The sequence below is a fragment of the Xiphias gladius genome, chromosome 21, assembly GCF_016859285.1.
Source record: "Xiphias gladius isolate SHS-SW01 ecotype Sanya breed wild chromosome 21, ASM1685928v1, whole genome shotgun sequence".
NCBI lineage: Eukaryota > Metazoa > Chordata > Actinopteri > Istiophoriformes > Xiphiidae > Xiphias > Xiphias gladius.
Window position 1 is genome coordinate 13,328,182 of NC_053420.1, and position 15,848 is coordinate 13,344,029.

General features: G+C 39.6%; 1 protein-coding gene across 4 annotated transcripts in view; it reads left to right on the forward strand.

Annotated features, from left to right (window-relative positions):
* The window catches only part of atg7 (ATG7 autophagy related 7 homolog (S. cerevisiae)), a 61,614-nt gene that overhangs the window by 31,764 nt on the left and 14,002 nt on the right, over positions 1-15,848 (forward strand). For all 4 annotated transcript variants that reach the window (XM_040116119.1, XM_040116115.1, XM_040116118.1 and 1 more), the window contains exon 18: positions 745-867. In XM_040116119.1, the coding sequence (XP_039972053.1) occupies positions 745-867 (123 nt within the window). The remainder of the gene's footprint in view (positions 1-744; positions 868-15,848) is intronic.

Genomic DNA, 15,848 nt, shown 5'->3' on the forward strand with positions numbered 1-15,848 from the left:
ATCTTCTTTTGAGAGAAAGTTGCCCTTTTGCCACCTCATATTTTTTTTTAATTTAAGGTGAAAGCTCTTTTTAAGCTGTGATGCATTAGCATGACTCTCCACTCCAAGTATACCCATCAGATTCAAAAAGGACGCTCACAAAACATTTGATGTTTGGTGAAGGAAAACACTCAGAGAAATATCTTGGTTAAGATGTAATATTTTACTTGAAAGTACAGTAAAAGGTGAAGAGGTGCATCTCTTTTTTTTCTTTGTAACTTGAATCAGACGTTTGCAGTTTCACCTCTTGCATCTGAGCAAATTGAAAGGGGTTTAAAATAGGGCATCATCTCTCTATCCAAAACAGGTTATGGTTTTTACAGTTTCAGGTTACTTGAGGAAAAAAAGTCAGGGAATTTTTTTTTTTTGATATTTCAGGCATTTTCCATTTAAGAGTAAAACTTGATGTAGTGCAGATGTATAGCATTTACTCATAGGTGGCTTCATAACACATACAAAGGACCTCCATAAACACAGCTACATATTTTTCTCTCTTTTCATCAAGTTGGAGGTTGCAGATCCTAAGCGTAAAATGTAGGCTTTACAGTATGATGTCAATATGGACCTTTGACCAAGACAGTGATATAACTATCTGTAGTGTATATGATTCACTCAAAATGGGTGTATTGTTACCCTGGCAATAGACATTACATTTCCTGTTAAATAACCTGTAATTGTTCTTTGTTCATGTTTTTTTTCTCCCAGGTCCTGGACCACTATGAGAGGGAAGGTTTCAACTTCCTGTCCAAGGTTTTTAATTCTTCCCACTCTTTCCTGGAAGACCTGACGGGGCTGACATTGTTGCACCAGGAGACACAGGCAGCAGAGGTAAATCATGCCCTCATATACACCTGCACTAACAGGTAGAGACATGCACACAAAACCTGCTGCACTAAGAGACACAGGCCACAGTGTCAACATGTGTGTGGATAAAAACACGATGTCACAGTCATCACACACACAAAACAACACTGTTTAGTTGAGCGTTAGTGTATGTGTGTATTTTCTGTAGTGTATTTCTCATAACCCAGTTTTATGAGAGAGAATCAGATTTATGTTGATCTATTTTGCATTTTCAGTTAACTCACATAGTCAGTGTTTGATGTTCTGGATAAAGAGAAGCCCTGTTCGTAATAGGGCACCAGGGCCCCCTCCCTGGAGCCAGTCTTGGGAGGGGAGCTTGTAGATGCCCAAAGAAGTAATGCAGGGCCTCCACTATGTGGGGCCACCACCTGCAAAGTCAGGAGAAGGGGTTTGGCATGTTGCAAATCAGGCTGCCAGAAGGTTGGCGCTACCTGCCACGGCAGCAATCAAAAAACCTGCCAGATACCAGTTGTGGAGGAGATCACCAAGCTGAAGAAGATGATGTTTGGGGCTTGGTTTGTCCTTGGCACTCCTGAATCAGAAGAAAGGTATCCAGGGGCCTGAGGGACTGCAGTTTTGTGGTCTGTCTCAAACTAAAAAAATCTAGGTGTTTGGAGTTCAGGTATGTCATGCAGAGGTGCTCAAAATTGGATGACCTTAACCATAAATTGATTTGGGTCTCTCTCACATCGAGCTGGAAATATACAGATTCCATGTTTTCAAATAATATAGAGGATATCAATTATATACATTAAAATGCGGTAAAGTGCAATGGAAAAAGACTTACCAGATAAATCATGAAGCATGCGACCTAAACGTCCATTGAAGCTTCTGCTCTACTGAATAGACAGAAAATAGTGGCAGACGAAAACATCACATCCGTGTGGTGCGATAATGAGACTGTTAGATTCCTTAAATTAATACATGAAACAAACGAAAATTCTACATTTCCATCATGTTTTCTACATTGTTTTTCATTGTTTGAGGTTTGCATGGCTCTCCTTTAATTTGGTCATCAGGTTGCACCCTCTTCTTTTGCACTTGTTTCAATGACACCTAACTGCAGAATTAAAGTTTATATTGAATAACTACCTTCTAATATTTGCATAACAGCAAGGGATGGAAACGTGCATTAATTCACATTATCTTTTTTCTACTTTCTTAAAATTCGGTTAAAATTTGTGCGACATTTTAATAGAAAACCCACACACAACTTTTCAATGTGGCCATTTTGAAGGACTATAAACACTTTTGATTTTCTGATGTGGTCACACAACACATTTTACAAACCCTTTCTGAAAGCACGAACCGGCCCCTTAGCGTTGGAACCATGACCTGGATCTGAATCAGGGGGCAAGAAATTGCTAGTCAGACCTTACCATGGTCCTTCAGGAGCTGTAGGTTTTATGAACCTGCAAAATCCATCCAAAATTCTTCGTACAGTTTGAAAGCAGCTTTGTCCTCCTCTGGAAACTAAGGTCTTTTGTAAGAATTTCATTAGCACGAGTTCTCTAACTAAATGTTTAACAGGAGATACAGTGTTCTAATTCAAAGGCAGAGATATGTTTGTCCTGTAACCCGCTTCTGATTGTTGGGTTGCCATAGCACCTTAACAGTTGATGTCTATGGAACAACGAGTGGCGAAAATTTCCAGAAAACATCCAGAATACTTAGTGGTGGAATATGGGTGGTTTTCCTCAAGACTCCCCTCTGACATGAGACAGAGGGAGTGGACAGATAGACAGAAAATTAGTGTGTGTGGGAGGTGGGGGTTGGGTCTGGTCCTGCCGAGCTGTGGGAAAATCCCACGCACTTTCTCCCCAAATACTACATATAACACACAGATGGAGGAGGGGAGAAGCAAGGAAGCAAGAGAGATATAGGGAAAAAAAGAAGTGTAGATAAGAGAGAGTGACCGGAGAAAAGAGAGAATCAAAGACAAAAGAAGACAGGAGATGAAAAAGAGGGAAAGTTATAACTAGGAACTAAAGTAGAAGACAGTGAAGAAGAAAATAATTTCAGCTTTTTCTCTCTTTCTGCATTTCTATGTACCACTCTTTTAGGACCCTTCCTTTTTTCTTTCTTTTATTGTCTCTATCCCTCATCCCCTATCAGTCCACCTCATTCCCTATCATTTGCTCCATCTTTTACCTGTTTTCCTTCCCTCTGTAGATAGATAGATAGATAGATAGATAGATAGATAGATAGATAGTTAAAAAGATAGATGACCCAATTATTTTATCGGTGGGAAATTAAAATAAGTACAATTAAAATTAAATAAAAGGTAAGTCCCAGTTTTAAAGCAGTCCTGATATTTTCAAGTGATCAGATAAATTCATGTTCTCTGGTAGTCCTAATGTGCAAATAGCAGAGTGTTAAGAATACATAATAAAGGCAAGTTTAGTCCATGAGCAGGTCAATGTCAGCAGGCCTGGCAAAAGCAGATGAATTGTAGAGTGTTGTTAAAGGTGCTCTTGAGCTTGGCTAACATGTTGTGTAAGGGGTGGGAGGCGTTGCCCAAGATGGCCACAGTTTTGCCAGCATTCTGTCCTCGGCTGCCTCCTCCATTGTGACCAGCTTGGATCCAATGACAAACCCAGCCTTCTTTATGAGTTTATTCAATCTATTGGCGTCCTTTGCTGTGATGCCTCCTCCCCAGCATAAAACGAGCATAGAAGATGTTGCTCACAACAACAGACTGATAGAACGTGTGGACCATCTTTTTGCATTCATTAAAGGAACTTAGCCTTCTCACGAAGTAGTGCGGGCTCAGGCACTTCTTGTAGATAGCATTGGTGTTGGTGGACCATTCAAGCTTGTCACCCAGTTGAACACCCAGGCACTTGGAATACTTAACAATCTCCATGTGACTCCCACTGATGCAAACCGGAGAAGGTGGGGCTTTCTTCTTCCTGAAATCCACCACAGTCTCCTTTGTTTTGGCCATGTTCAGCTGCAAGTGGTTTTTCCCCCTCCCGGCCACCCTCCACACACCCAACAATGGCAGTGTCATCTGAGAATTTCTGTAGATTACAGGATTCTGAGTTATACTAGAAGTCTGACTTGTAGATGGTGAACAGGAGATAGCACAGTTCCCTAGGGGGCCCCGATGTTACTCACCAGATGTGCAGACACATAGCTCTGTAGCCTACAAACTGTGGAGTCTTGGCTGGATAGTGTTGCAGGCACTTGAGAAGTCAAAGAACATGATCCACACCATACTGTTGGGTCTGTCCAGGGAGTACGAGGCCCTCTGCAGTATGAATATTATTGCATCATCCATTGCTGCAGGTCTAATGCTCACAAGTGTTGGTCAGCACACGCCCTCAGAACCCAGGGGCTGATTCCCTCCGGTCCAGCAGCCTTGCCCTGGTGAGGTCTCTCCAACTCTCTCTTCACCTGTCTGGCCGTGATTTGAAATCGAGCCTGTGGAGTGAGGGAAGTGGCATGGTCTGCAGTGGGTGTTCGTGGAGAGGTGGGGGATGTGAATGGGGAGTTTGAACGAGCAGCTGGTGCCAGTGAGTGTGGGGGGGGGGTCCTCTTTGGGGGGGCATCACCCCCTTCTCTCTGATGAAGTGTGTTGAAGAGTCTGGCTTAGGTCCCATTCTCCTCAATCAGAAGATGGAAAGATTGTTTTGATTGCTCAGCCCACTAGCGCCAGAAGTCTTAGCGCCTGTTTCCTGTACACAGATTAACTATTTTCTGAAAACTACTGCTCTTGGAGGACGTCCCTTCAAGTTTTTTTTTTTTTTTTTTTCCAATTCCAGGAAGGGACAGAAGTTATTCCCTCAGTCATGAAAACATATTATTACTTATTTCATGCGGGAGCCAACTAGAAACAGGCTTGTGGCTCATTTCAGGTCTTGATCCATATTTTAAGAAGTACTGGCCTGAAATAATGATAATTCTCAATGTAAAAATTAGGGGTTTAAATAGCACTTGTTGGATACCTTTTTTATGTGTACATATTGCAATTGTACACATCTATGAGTCATCATTGGATGATGATTATCACTTCCAGTGGCTTTTTTAATGACTTGTTGCTTTGAGAAGGTTTGAGTTCACCTAAATTGTGTAACGAGCATTCAGAGCCTTTCGTTGTCACTATAATTTTTGCCAACTTCCTATGTCCTTTGTTTAGAAGTGATTTTTAAACTGTGTCAACCTAATGATTGATTAGGAACATTGTAGCATTGGTGAATTACTACAAAATGTTCAGGGGTGGATTACAGTGGACTTGAATGTCTTATTTTCATAATAAGTTGTTATTTTTACAATGTTCTCTTCTTTCCCTAAAGCATGGTACTGAATTCATCACAGGCCATGTGTATCTGTGTGTGTTATTGCTCGTGCAAGTGTGTGTAACCATTCTAAACTATAATCTACGTCACCAGATAGCAGTACTATGTACTTATGGCCTATTTTGGGCGAGTTTGTAACCTGAGAACTGCTTTTTATGCGGTCACCACAGGGTTTTGGGGGAGTTCAAGTTCGGTAAAAGTTTAGACTGTGTGTGTGTGTGTGTGTGTGTGTGTGTGTGTGTGTGTGTGTGTGTGTGTGTGTGTGTGTGTGTGTGTGTGTGTGTGTGTGTGTGTGTGTGTGTGTGTGCCTGTGCACGCAGGCACATGCGCGTGAGTGAGTGTGCACGAATCACTGTGAATGGCTTCTTTGTGAGATCAGCCCTGTTGAGATTTCAAACTCTGGTAGGAGCATGGCAGGGTGGAAAATGTACTATGAATCTGGAGTCTTGCAAATTAATTACATTTATTGAGGCTTTGTTGAACATTTGTTTTAGTATGCAACTTGTTTTATCTTTGGCCTCATTAGACTATTTGTTTTTATGGCAAGGAAAATCAAACTTGTCAGATGATTTTTTTAATAATTATGACCTGATGTGTACTTGTACTTGATTCCCCCCCTTTTACTCTACAATTTGGTATGGGCAGTTTCTCTTGTGTACTGCAGTCCTTGTAATTGTTACTTCCACTATTTGCCTAGAGAGAATGTAAGTCCTCTGTATACTTAAAATGAAGCATTTTTCAGTTCATCTAACAGTGTCTGAAACCTCCTTTCCGGCAGCAATACTCTTTCTACCTTTCTGACACAAACCAAATCATGCAAACTTTATGCAGCAAAGGTATGAAAGTGGGTAGGTTTGAACATCTCTCTTAAGCTCTCTCTATTTCAGTCTTCATCACTTTTTGTTTATATAACCAAGTGCAATACAATGACTGCCTTTGAGTAGAGGCTGCTTGAAAGTGTGGGCGGTAATCCCCATTCTTACAATTCATCATGTAGAGACTCTAAAGACATGCAACACACCAATGCAAGTCATGGAGAGAGATTACGGATTCATCGTGATGCAGCCAAGAGGAGTTTTTTTGCACCAACTTTGAGTGTAATGATTCCGGAGAGGTATAAACACGTTGTTTGACCTAGGCCTTTTAACTGCCACAAGTCAACTTTTTTTCCTTCATTTCACTATTGGTAAGTCAGGTGGTTGGTTAAATGGAGTGAAACATTATTAACGTCGAACATATTTACCATGCCTAAAAGAAATACCTGTTCCCCAAATCTGAGTATTGTCCAACCTGCATTCCTCCAGCTAAGGTTGGGATGCGAGAAGCCAGATCAGATGAAAAACTTCGGCCCCTAAAGCAAGTTTAACCCAAGATATTGTGTTGGTCTAAAGGGGCTATTAGACAGGTTAGCTGAAGTGAACTCAATCTCAGTTTCAATCCACTGCCATTTTGCTAAGCAATTAAACTCATTTTAAACCAGGTAACTGTGTCATAGTGCGGATATGTGTTAGCCTGTCAGAACAAGGCATTGTGTTGACTGATTGGCCTTCCTCAGTGTAACCTCATGCTATTGGGCTGGGTCAGACAAATCAACACACACACACACACACACACACACACACACACACACACACACACACACACACACACACACACACACACACGGAGGGCCTGAAAGGAAATGACTGTCTGTACAGGATGCTGTACCTCTCCTCTCACAACCACTGATCCTTCACTGCCTTTGGCTTGGCAGATTAAGTTATATAAAATACTGTATGTATTCATCCATACAAGCACATACAGGGATCAGGCTAAACCTCATTATGTAAGAAGACAAATGACAAAGGAGATGGACTTTATCCACGCAAAATCTGAGTATTGTAATAACAGCGCAATATCAAAGGGGTGTATCATAATGAACACCCACACATAATAATAATGTGGTCCCTTGTGCTTCAGTACAAATGTTCCGCTCTAGTGGGTCAGCCTAGTATTCAGGTATGGAATCACACAGTAATTTTAGTGAGGGAAATGTTACATTATAATCTGTTATATATTATATTCTAATTTCTTTTGGATAAAATACTTGTTTGTGGCTCTGCAGTTTCTCACATTAGATTGTTAACTAAGTTAAGGTTTTGTATTTGTTGTTTCCAGTTCTTTTAGGAAGAAAGATTAAGTAGTTTAAATCCTGCTGTGATATTTCAGCCTACTGAAAATGCCCTATCTCTTTTGTTAAAGAAATACTTACCCATGCCGCTAATAAGAAGCTTGGATTAAATAATTTAATATATCAGATAAGTGAAACTGAAAAAAAGATGTGTGATTACTATATTTTCCAGGCTACTGTACTTGCTTCTACACACGATATTAGAGGAACCCCATGACCATTGGTCATTCTTTATATTATATCTTCCTATCGTCATTTTCAGTAAGCAGTGCTATTTGCTTGCGTGTATTTATGTGTTCCCACACACATTAATCAATCTGACTGTGAATGGCCCAAACAGAGGATGTGTGACCCTCTAAGTACAAAGGGTCTTTCTGCAGAGTTCATGCTCCACTCCCTTTCCACCTACTCCAACTGGCACCGCCAGTAAGTCACAAGATAGAGATGTCTGCGTTGAACTTAGAGAAGAATGTGTCACTTGTCACACTTTCCTTGTTTGGTTTGATCTTGTGACATGAATTTTTATTAGTCTCATTTGAATACAGTGACACCTCCTCAATTTTGATCAAGGGTTTTCATAACAATTGTATCACAAGAGTCCCATGTGTAAGGGACAAAAATTGAAAAAAAACAAAACAGTCCCACACTTGATATGATTTCGTCCCCTAGGATTTAGTACAGAACTGGGTAACAGAGAGAGGGTTTATATTGTGGATTTAGTTATGCAAAACACTCTAGAGGGTGTAACCTGTGTTTTCATAACATCATCCTTTCACTATTGTATTTTTAGGTGAAATCATTGTAAAATTACCTCAATCCGTACTTGATAATATGGAACCTTCTTGGAAATTAAAACTTCTAGGACTCCTTTGGGTCTGAGGCCCGCAATTAGGGAACCATTTGTTTTTTTAGCTGATACTCCAGTCAGCTTATTGCTCAAGAACAGCTCAACAACAAGACTCATTTACAGTTCGGAGGATTGAAGACATGATAGACAATTTAGTTTGAGAGCAATACGTCTGCCAATTAGAAGCTAAATTATTTTGGTTTTTACTAGATGATGACCTAGGTTTGAACCATACTTGACGTCCAACTAGATAAACTGAGTCTTGATAAAAATCTTAGGTCTTGACACTTTCCTCTTTTGGCCTGATTCTAATACACAGTGTGCACCATAAGATGCCACTTATCATCAACGTGAGTCATACAAATGCCTCGAAGGAGCAGAGGTTTCCCAACCATCCGGGATCTGCCCACCTCTGGTCTGTGCTCAGCTACGTAAAACAGTGTGCTGAAGATAAAGTTGATTTTAGTTATGGTGGCCCATCACCCAGCAGCTTGGAAAACATACAAGCGGGATCATGAATATGCACAATAACACACACACACTCCCCTCACCAGTCACATCCTCACACACACACACACACACACACACAGACACACACATTAACTCTTGGAGAATCACAGGGCCCCACGTATGTCAGAGCTTTATCCAAACAGAGCTACGGTTGCTACATGCTACAATTATTACCAGATGGACTCGGGGAAAACATATTCAGTCTGCATTTTCATTAGCACACTGCACACCCGCCTGTGAGACAGAGAGATGGAGAAAGAGAGAGAGAGATACATTTCAGAAATGTCTGTTTATTTTCAAATTTTAAATTGAGTGTAACTGACTGTTCATCCCCGATGGTTGTAGATATCCATTTCCATTTATTTCACCATGAAATGAAAAAATAATTTGTCATGTTGCTATGTTGTCAAAATGTGTGTTTTTGTCTGTTTATATCAAAGTCCCACCCTTTTTTTTTCATTAATATATATATTTTTTTTATCTTACACTTGGAGAATTCAATGCGAACAGTTCCTATTCAATTAGATGTGATTACAAAATGTGATCAAGCCAATCCTCCAAATAAAACAAGCAAGTCTCAAGTGGTGCTTCAAGTTGATTTATTGATTTGTTGATTAACAACAATTTTGTGATTGTTAGATTAATTGTTTTGCTTTCTGTTCTTTAATGGTAAATTTCATACCTTTTGAGTTTTTAACTGTTAGACAAATCAAAAAAGTATGAAAATGTTACCCTGGGATCTGGGAAATTGTGATGGGCACTCTTTACCATTTGCTTATCATTTATAGACTGAATGATGGAATTTAAAAAAGGTGCATGGGATTAAAACACGCTCCTCTGCTGCATCCTTTTCTTTCTCTGTGAAAGGGGTTGATGGAAAAACCCAGCGATCTTATAGGACAGAGTGAAGACTATTTTCAGATCATGTCCCTTTTTAAAACTATGTCCTAACCCAACATCTCGTTCCGAGCAGCGACAAAAACCACAGAATAAATTAATAACTCAAAACCATTTCTTAGGAGCTTTTAATTATATAGATTTAGAAATATGATCTGTGGTAGACTAAGACATAGCGAGAAAAGAAGGTGTTTTATATTCCGTTTGGCATACATTAACCAGCAGCTGTCATGTTGTAGTTTCGTGGAAAGAAGTATGTAATTTGGCCCTAATTGTAGGTAAAATACAGGCAATGTTCGAAGAAAGTTATTTCAGTTAGTTTAGTTAGTTGTGTTGAGTTCCTGAAAGAACCCAAGTAAATATCCATTCATTATTCATTTATTATTGGAAACTTTATTCTTTATATATGTTGATTTGTAAACTTTTAGCTGTTAATGACTAAAAGACTCTAGGTTAGTTGGGTCAGTTAATTAGAATTAATGAATTTGATGCGTACCTATTGAGCACTGTCTAAATTTGCCCCATATTTTATATTAAATTAACATAGTTCTTTCCAGGAAACTTCCTAGGTAATTATTAGGAGAATGTTTTGACATTACAGACCCATAAAATACCCAATATCATCATTTGCCTGTGTCTTCTCGCATTCTTCTTGACAAAAGTGCACATATATGTCAGTGTCATCATGTGTCACTGCTCCCAAGCACATGTGTATTTATGTCCTGCATGTATGCTAGCTATGCCTGCTTGACATCTATTGCACCGCTAATTATAAATGTGTGCTCTACTTGTAGGGATGTATGTTAGCTATGTACAGACACATCACACCTCCTATTCTTCCTTTCCCTACATAGTTTCTGTCGCTCATACACCCATGCACATACACACTCGGCACTATACATAGTTACTCTAAATCTCTCATCTTTACAGGCTAAATTCAGAAGCTTTGTGTCAGTCAGCGGCTTGACTTATAACCTCACTTGCTAACCTTTGTAACCCTCTCATGATTGTTTGAAGGTTATTATCTCTTGTGTAAGTGTGTATATTTGGTAGGAAAGATTCATCTGTATAATTCTTTACGTGCAAACTGTCATGTTGGTTTCTGGAGTCTCCAGATTTGAACTAACCTCTCGTGGTGTCTTCCTTCGTTTAAAAATTACCCAACATTTCTTTTTTTTTTTTTACAAAGAAATAAGTTTAGAAAATCTGTTTAATTTGGCACTCAAATGGCAGGCTAAAGGCAGGTGATTCTGCAGTCACTAAACTAAGAACGATGCCAGCCATATCAAATAATTTTAATTTTCCCATGTTTTTTACGAGCTTTTTTTGTTACTGTTCTATATCTGCTTTGTTTTTTTCCAACTTGTTAGAGTGCTTTTCTTTATCAGTTGTCTGTGTAAATCACTGCTGTCCAGCTTCTGCCCAGAGTCATACTTTTCAGTGCGTACTCAAACTACATGTACACAGATCTTTTCCTGGTGGACTGACGTCAGAGAGAGATATGACAAACACACACAAACAGAAATGAAAATACTATAAATATGTCAAACAAGTTGAAGTCACAGGAAAAAAGTACCTTTTTTTTTTTTGCACTTTCCAGCCTTATCATTTCATACAGGCAAATTTAAAATATAATTTAAAACATGGTAACAGTTGTAATTAGCCTAGATCTCGGTGTCACTGATGAACAGAACAGAGACCCGGTTCCAAATAAGCCTTCTTCACTCCATCCACTCATCTTGTTAAATAACAGACATTCTGTGTCAGGGCTACTCACATTGAGGACTCAGGTCAGGTGGGACACTATGTCATCATCGCTTTAATCCCCCTCCCCCTCTTTCTGTTTCTGTAGCTGAGGTAATATGAGTAACAGAGCTACCATAGACATTCAGTGTTTCCCATATTACAGGGTGCTCTCTTCAGCAAAATACCAGTGAAATATAAATACCCAGGATGCATACAGTACATATTTAAAAAGTAGAAAACATTTAAATATCCAGTCAGTGATGTATCTTCCTCTTCTGTCTCATTTTGTCACCACAATAAGCAAACTATTCTTACTTTCTCTTTACTCTGCTTATGTTTAAGTTTGTTACTTACTAGACTCCTCGTTACCTTATATCTGTCTCTGTTTTGCAATTTTTATATTTAGAGTTTTTTTCTTCAGACTTCTCCAGACAGCATTGACATAACTGATATTAAAAAGATGAAGGAGATATTGTGAAGAATAGCAGGTGATAGGATCTAAACTTCCTTGGCGAGCACATTACTCCACTCTACTGAGATACTACTTTGGTGGTCTGTGTATTATTAATACACTTGTACACAGGGCTGGAGCCGGGAAGAGGTGTTCTGTAGTTGGGGGGCAAAGGGGGCGCATTGGTCCCCAAGACAGCTGTCTCGCGTCTTGAATCTAAAGGGGCCCATACAGTATTACCAATCATCAATCATAGGGGAGTTATTTTCACAAGTCATAAATGAGACCCGTTAAGCCAACTTTTCCTCACTACATGGGAAAATTTACAGTGGCCCAGCTCCTATACATGGGTTCTCCTCCCCGGCGCCAGTCGGTCCGGAGTGATGCCTTCCTCTGGCCTGGCAGCTGGCTGTACGCATGGATAGACAGTTAGACAGACAGATGTCTGGGTTGCGACAGAATGAGTAGTAGTCTTGTCGTCCCGGTTTAGCTCCTACTCTTCTTCCTCTTTGGTAGCTTTTAATGACTATTTCTGTATCAGTGTCAGCATTGCACTTTTAGACTAGACTTTCACTTCTGCACTGTACTGTACCACTGTACTGTATGTCTCTCCACATTCATTTTTAGGCATTCCAAAATAGCATTTTTGCCATTTTCCCATTTTAATCTTTAAATTAGGTTGTGTTCACCTCATTTCACAAAAAGGCCTTTTGAATGGCTTGCAGGCTTCCTAATTGTGGCTAATTAAGGCTTCCTAATTAAATTTTTTCCGATGGTGTGACATGTGATTGTGGTTTTACAAAATGTCAGAGCCTATGGGTGTGACTTTTTGAATGTTTTTCTTTTTTATAAGATTTGTTTTCCACCATTTTTGTTGTTCTTAGCAAGAAAATCCCCAAAATCATTATTTTTGAAAAGGGAACAAGCTGACATCCATTTTTATAGCCAGTTGCCTAGCAGCCAAGTTCTCACGTTCTTCCGACGAAAAACTGTGGCGTGTTTAAAAAATAAATAAATAAATAAAAATAAAAAAGCACTGGCCTCTACTGAGTGTTTCAGGTACAAGTTTGACCGTAAGACATTACCCAGGAGGCCCAGTCTGAGAAATAAATGAGTTAAAAGATCAGGTGCCACAGCACTGGACAGTTTATAATATTTTGAGGGGGGATTTCACAACTTTAGAAAGTTATCCTGCTAACAATCATTTTGTTCTCTGTTGCAATGATCTCAAAGTAAATGGTAGAAATGCAGAGTTCACGTTACAAAGTAATCTACCTAATCTAAGTTAACAGCCTTAATGCTTGAACACCACACATATTGTGTAACGAGTCCCATTTGAGGGCAGCATAACATATACACCATCATTCCACACAGGATGGAATTTTTGTTTTTAGGATGTGAGTTTAAGAAAGTTATAAACAAAAACGAAATCCACAGTTCCTGGATAGATGGAAATTCAGTCTGCAGTTCTACAGAAAGTTTTCAGATACCAGTGGTGATAGATGGAGGATGTTTACCTGACTAACTATTTCGTTGGGGTCAAGTGTGCCTCCTGCATCCCTCTGTATACTGTTCGGGGGATGATAAATAATTTCATTGAAACCTCAGGAAATGAATGTTATCAGTATGTGAAGCATGCATTGTGTCCTGTTAATGTTCTATTGTTTGATACACTGCAAAGTAACCCGCACTTGATGTATTTAAGACTTCAGAAGTCAGCTGATCACAGAGCATGTAATAAATGATGGCCACGAACCCCGGCAGCCTAAATATGAAGTCTAAATATAAAGTAACAGTAAGTAAAGTAAGTCTTTCCGAGATAATTTAGCTATTTTATTTTTGATCTCTTTAAAAAAAATTAAAAAAAAACTTACTTAAGTATTGTTTACATATATATGAGCATGTCCAGCTACTATACTGTATGTGAATACATACTCACTTGAAGTATTTTCATGAGTCCTATCTGAGTGCAGGATTGTTTATTCCTCTGTTCCTGGTTCAGCTAATCTTTGATACAGGAAAACTCTGCAACTGCATCAAAGACCGAGATAAGTGTGTGTGTGTGTGTGTGTGTGTGTGTGTGTGTGTGTGTGTGTGTGTGTGTGTGTGTGTGTGTGTGTGTGTGTGTGTGTGTGTGTGTGTGTGTGTGTGTGTGTGTGTTTGAATCTTGTTTAGCCTGAATCTGGCCTGCTTAGCTAGTCACAGGTAATCTGCCCTGGAGCGCCAGCCTGAAAAGGAACTCGCACATACACACACACACACACCGTGTACATCTGGTCAAAGTGCCAGTTCTTATCTTTTTCCCCCGATGCTGTTCTGCCCAGCACATGGAGGGCAGTGATAGCATCAAGGCTCTGTTTCAGATAATTTCTCACACACACACAAACAGAAATAATACATGTACATATATATAGGTATATACTGTATGTATATATGCATGTTTGCATTTGTGTTTATATACAGCGTGTGTGTGTGTGTGTGTGCGCGTCCCTATTTCTTTGACACACAGAAACACTTTTGCTCATGTAGACACCTATCTGCGACTGGCATGATTTCCTCTGACCTAATTTTCCAGTGAAAACAAAAGCGCTTTAATGATGCACTTCAATTAAAAATAGAAAAAAAAAAAAATAGAAAACCGCGGGTCATCCCATACTGAATATGTGAATATAGTGTGACACTGAATATTGAAACCACTGAAAAAATGAACAAAACCAGTATTATTTCTGTGTGTAGCCTATGCAGCGTCATGGTTTCTGGTTGCTCATGGCTATATGTTTTCTCTCACGTGTTGAGAATAGTTTTGCTTTGTTTGTTCAACAGACGAACATGGAATGCGTTTTCCAAAATGATCTGTCACAGCCACCATCTCTGAAGTGTTAAAATGTAAAGTGTGGATCGTTCTGTGAAGAAGTTGTTGTTGTCAGGGATTGATATGCCTAGTGAAGAAGTCTTTAATGACAGGCTGTCTGGTGTTTTAGCATCAGATCAGAAAGATTGCCTTGACTGTTTAATGCCTTCTTTTCTCCGGAGAACTGTGTGTGTATGTGTGTATGTGTGTGTGTGTGTGTGTGTGTGTGTGTGTCTGGGCATGTTGCTTCATAAAGATCGGTTAGTTTGAATGTACTTTGTTCGCAGTCCCTTTGAGAAGTGAGAACTTTTAAAACAACAGAGAAACAAAGAGAGAAAATTGTTTTGATGTGATAAATTTTATTCCTTTGAAGGGTGTTTGTTGCATGTGCAAGAGAGTGTGTATGTGTATGTGTGCGCATGGATGCCTGAATGCGTGCTCGTGCATGTGCCCATGGGGCCCTACTTGTGCTGCTTGTGTTTGATTGCTCCTCTGACCACATGTCAGTTGGCTTTGACTCACAGTTCTAATTAAACCAAGGGCAGGTCTGAACTGGCAACTGACACACGTACACACACACACGCACGGGCGCACACACACAAGTTGATCTGTTATTGCCATTTGGTTAGTTCCATGCTCAAAACGGTTCATTAGGTACAGTTTATACTGGTCGCACACACGCACACGCTAATGCCTCACCAAAGGCAACAGCAACTAGACTAAATGGAGGTTTCAAGCTGTTCGGGACTTTTATTTCATGTTTTACACTAAATGTGATATGAAGAGATAAGCTGTTGCTCTAATTATGGATATTTATATGAATAGAAAGTAAAAACCTATATAATGTCATACTTCTGTAATTTGGAAAATTATTCAAAACTACATGTCTACAGTATGTTTCAGTATGTAGTTAATTTTGTGACATTTTTAGTTGTTTTTTTTTTTTTTTACCCAGACGAGAAACTTGTGAAATTATGAAACACTTGTATGACTCAGAAATTGAGTCGATAACTCCCTCTAGTATACAGGAAATGTGTCGGAGGGAAAAGGGGCCCGTGGGGAGATGCAGAAGGAGAGAGGAAGAGGGAAGGGAAGAGGGAGATGGGGACTGACAGATTAAGTGAGAGAAAGAACAGAGAAGCAGAACAAGGGTGATGGAACAAGAGAGTAGT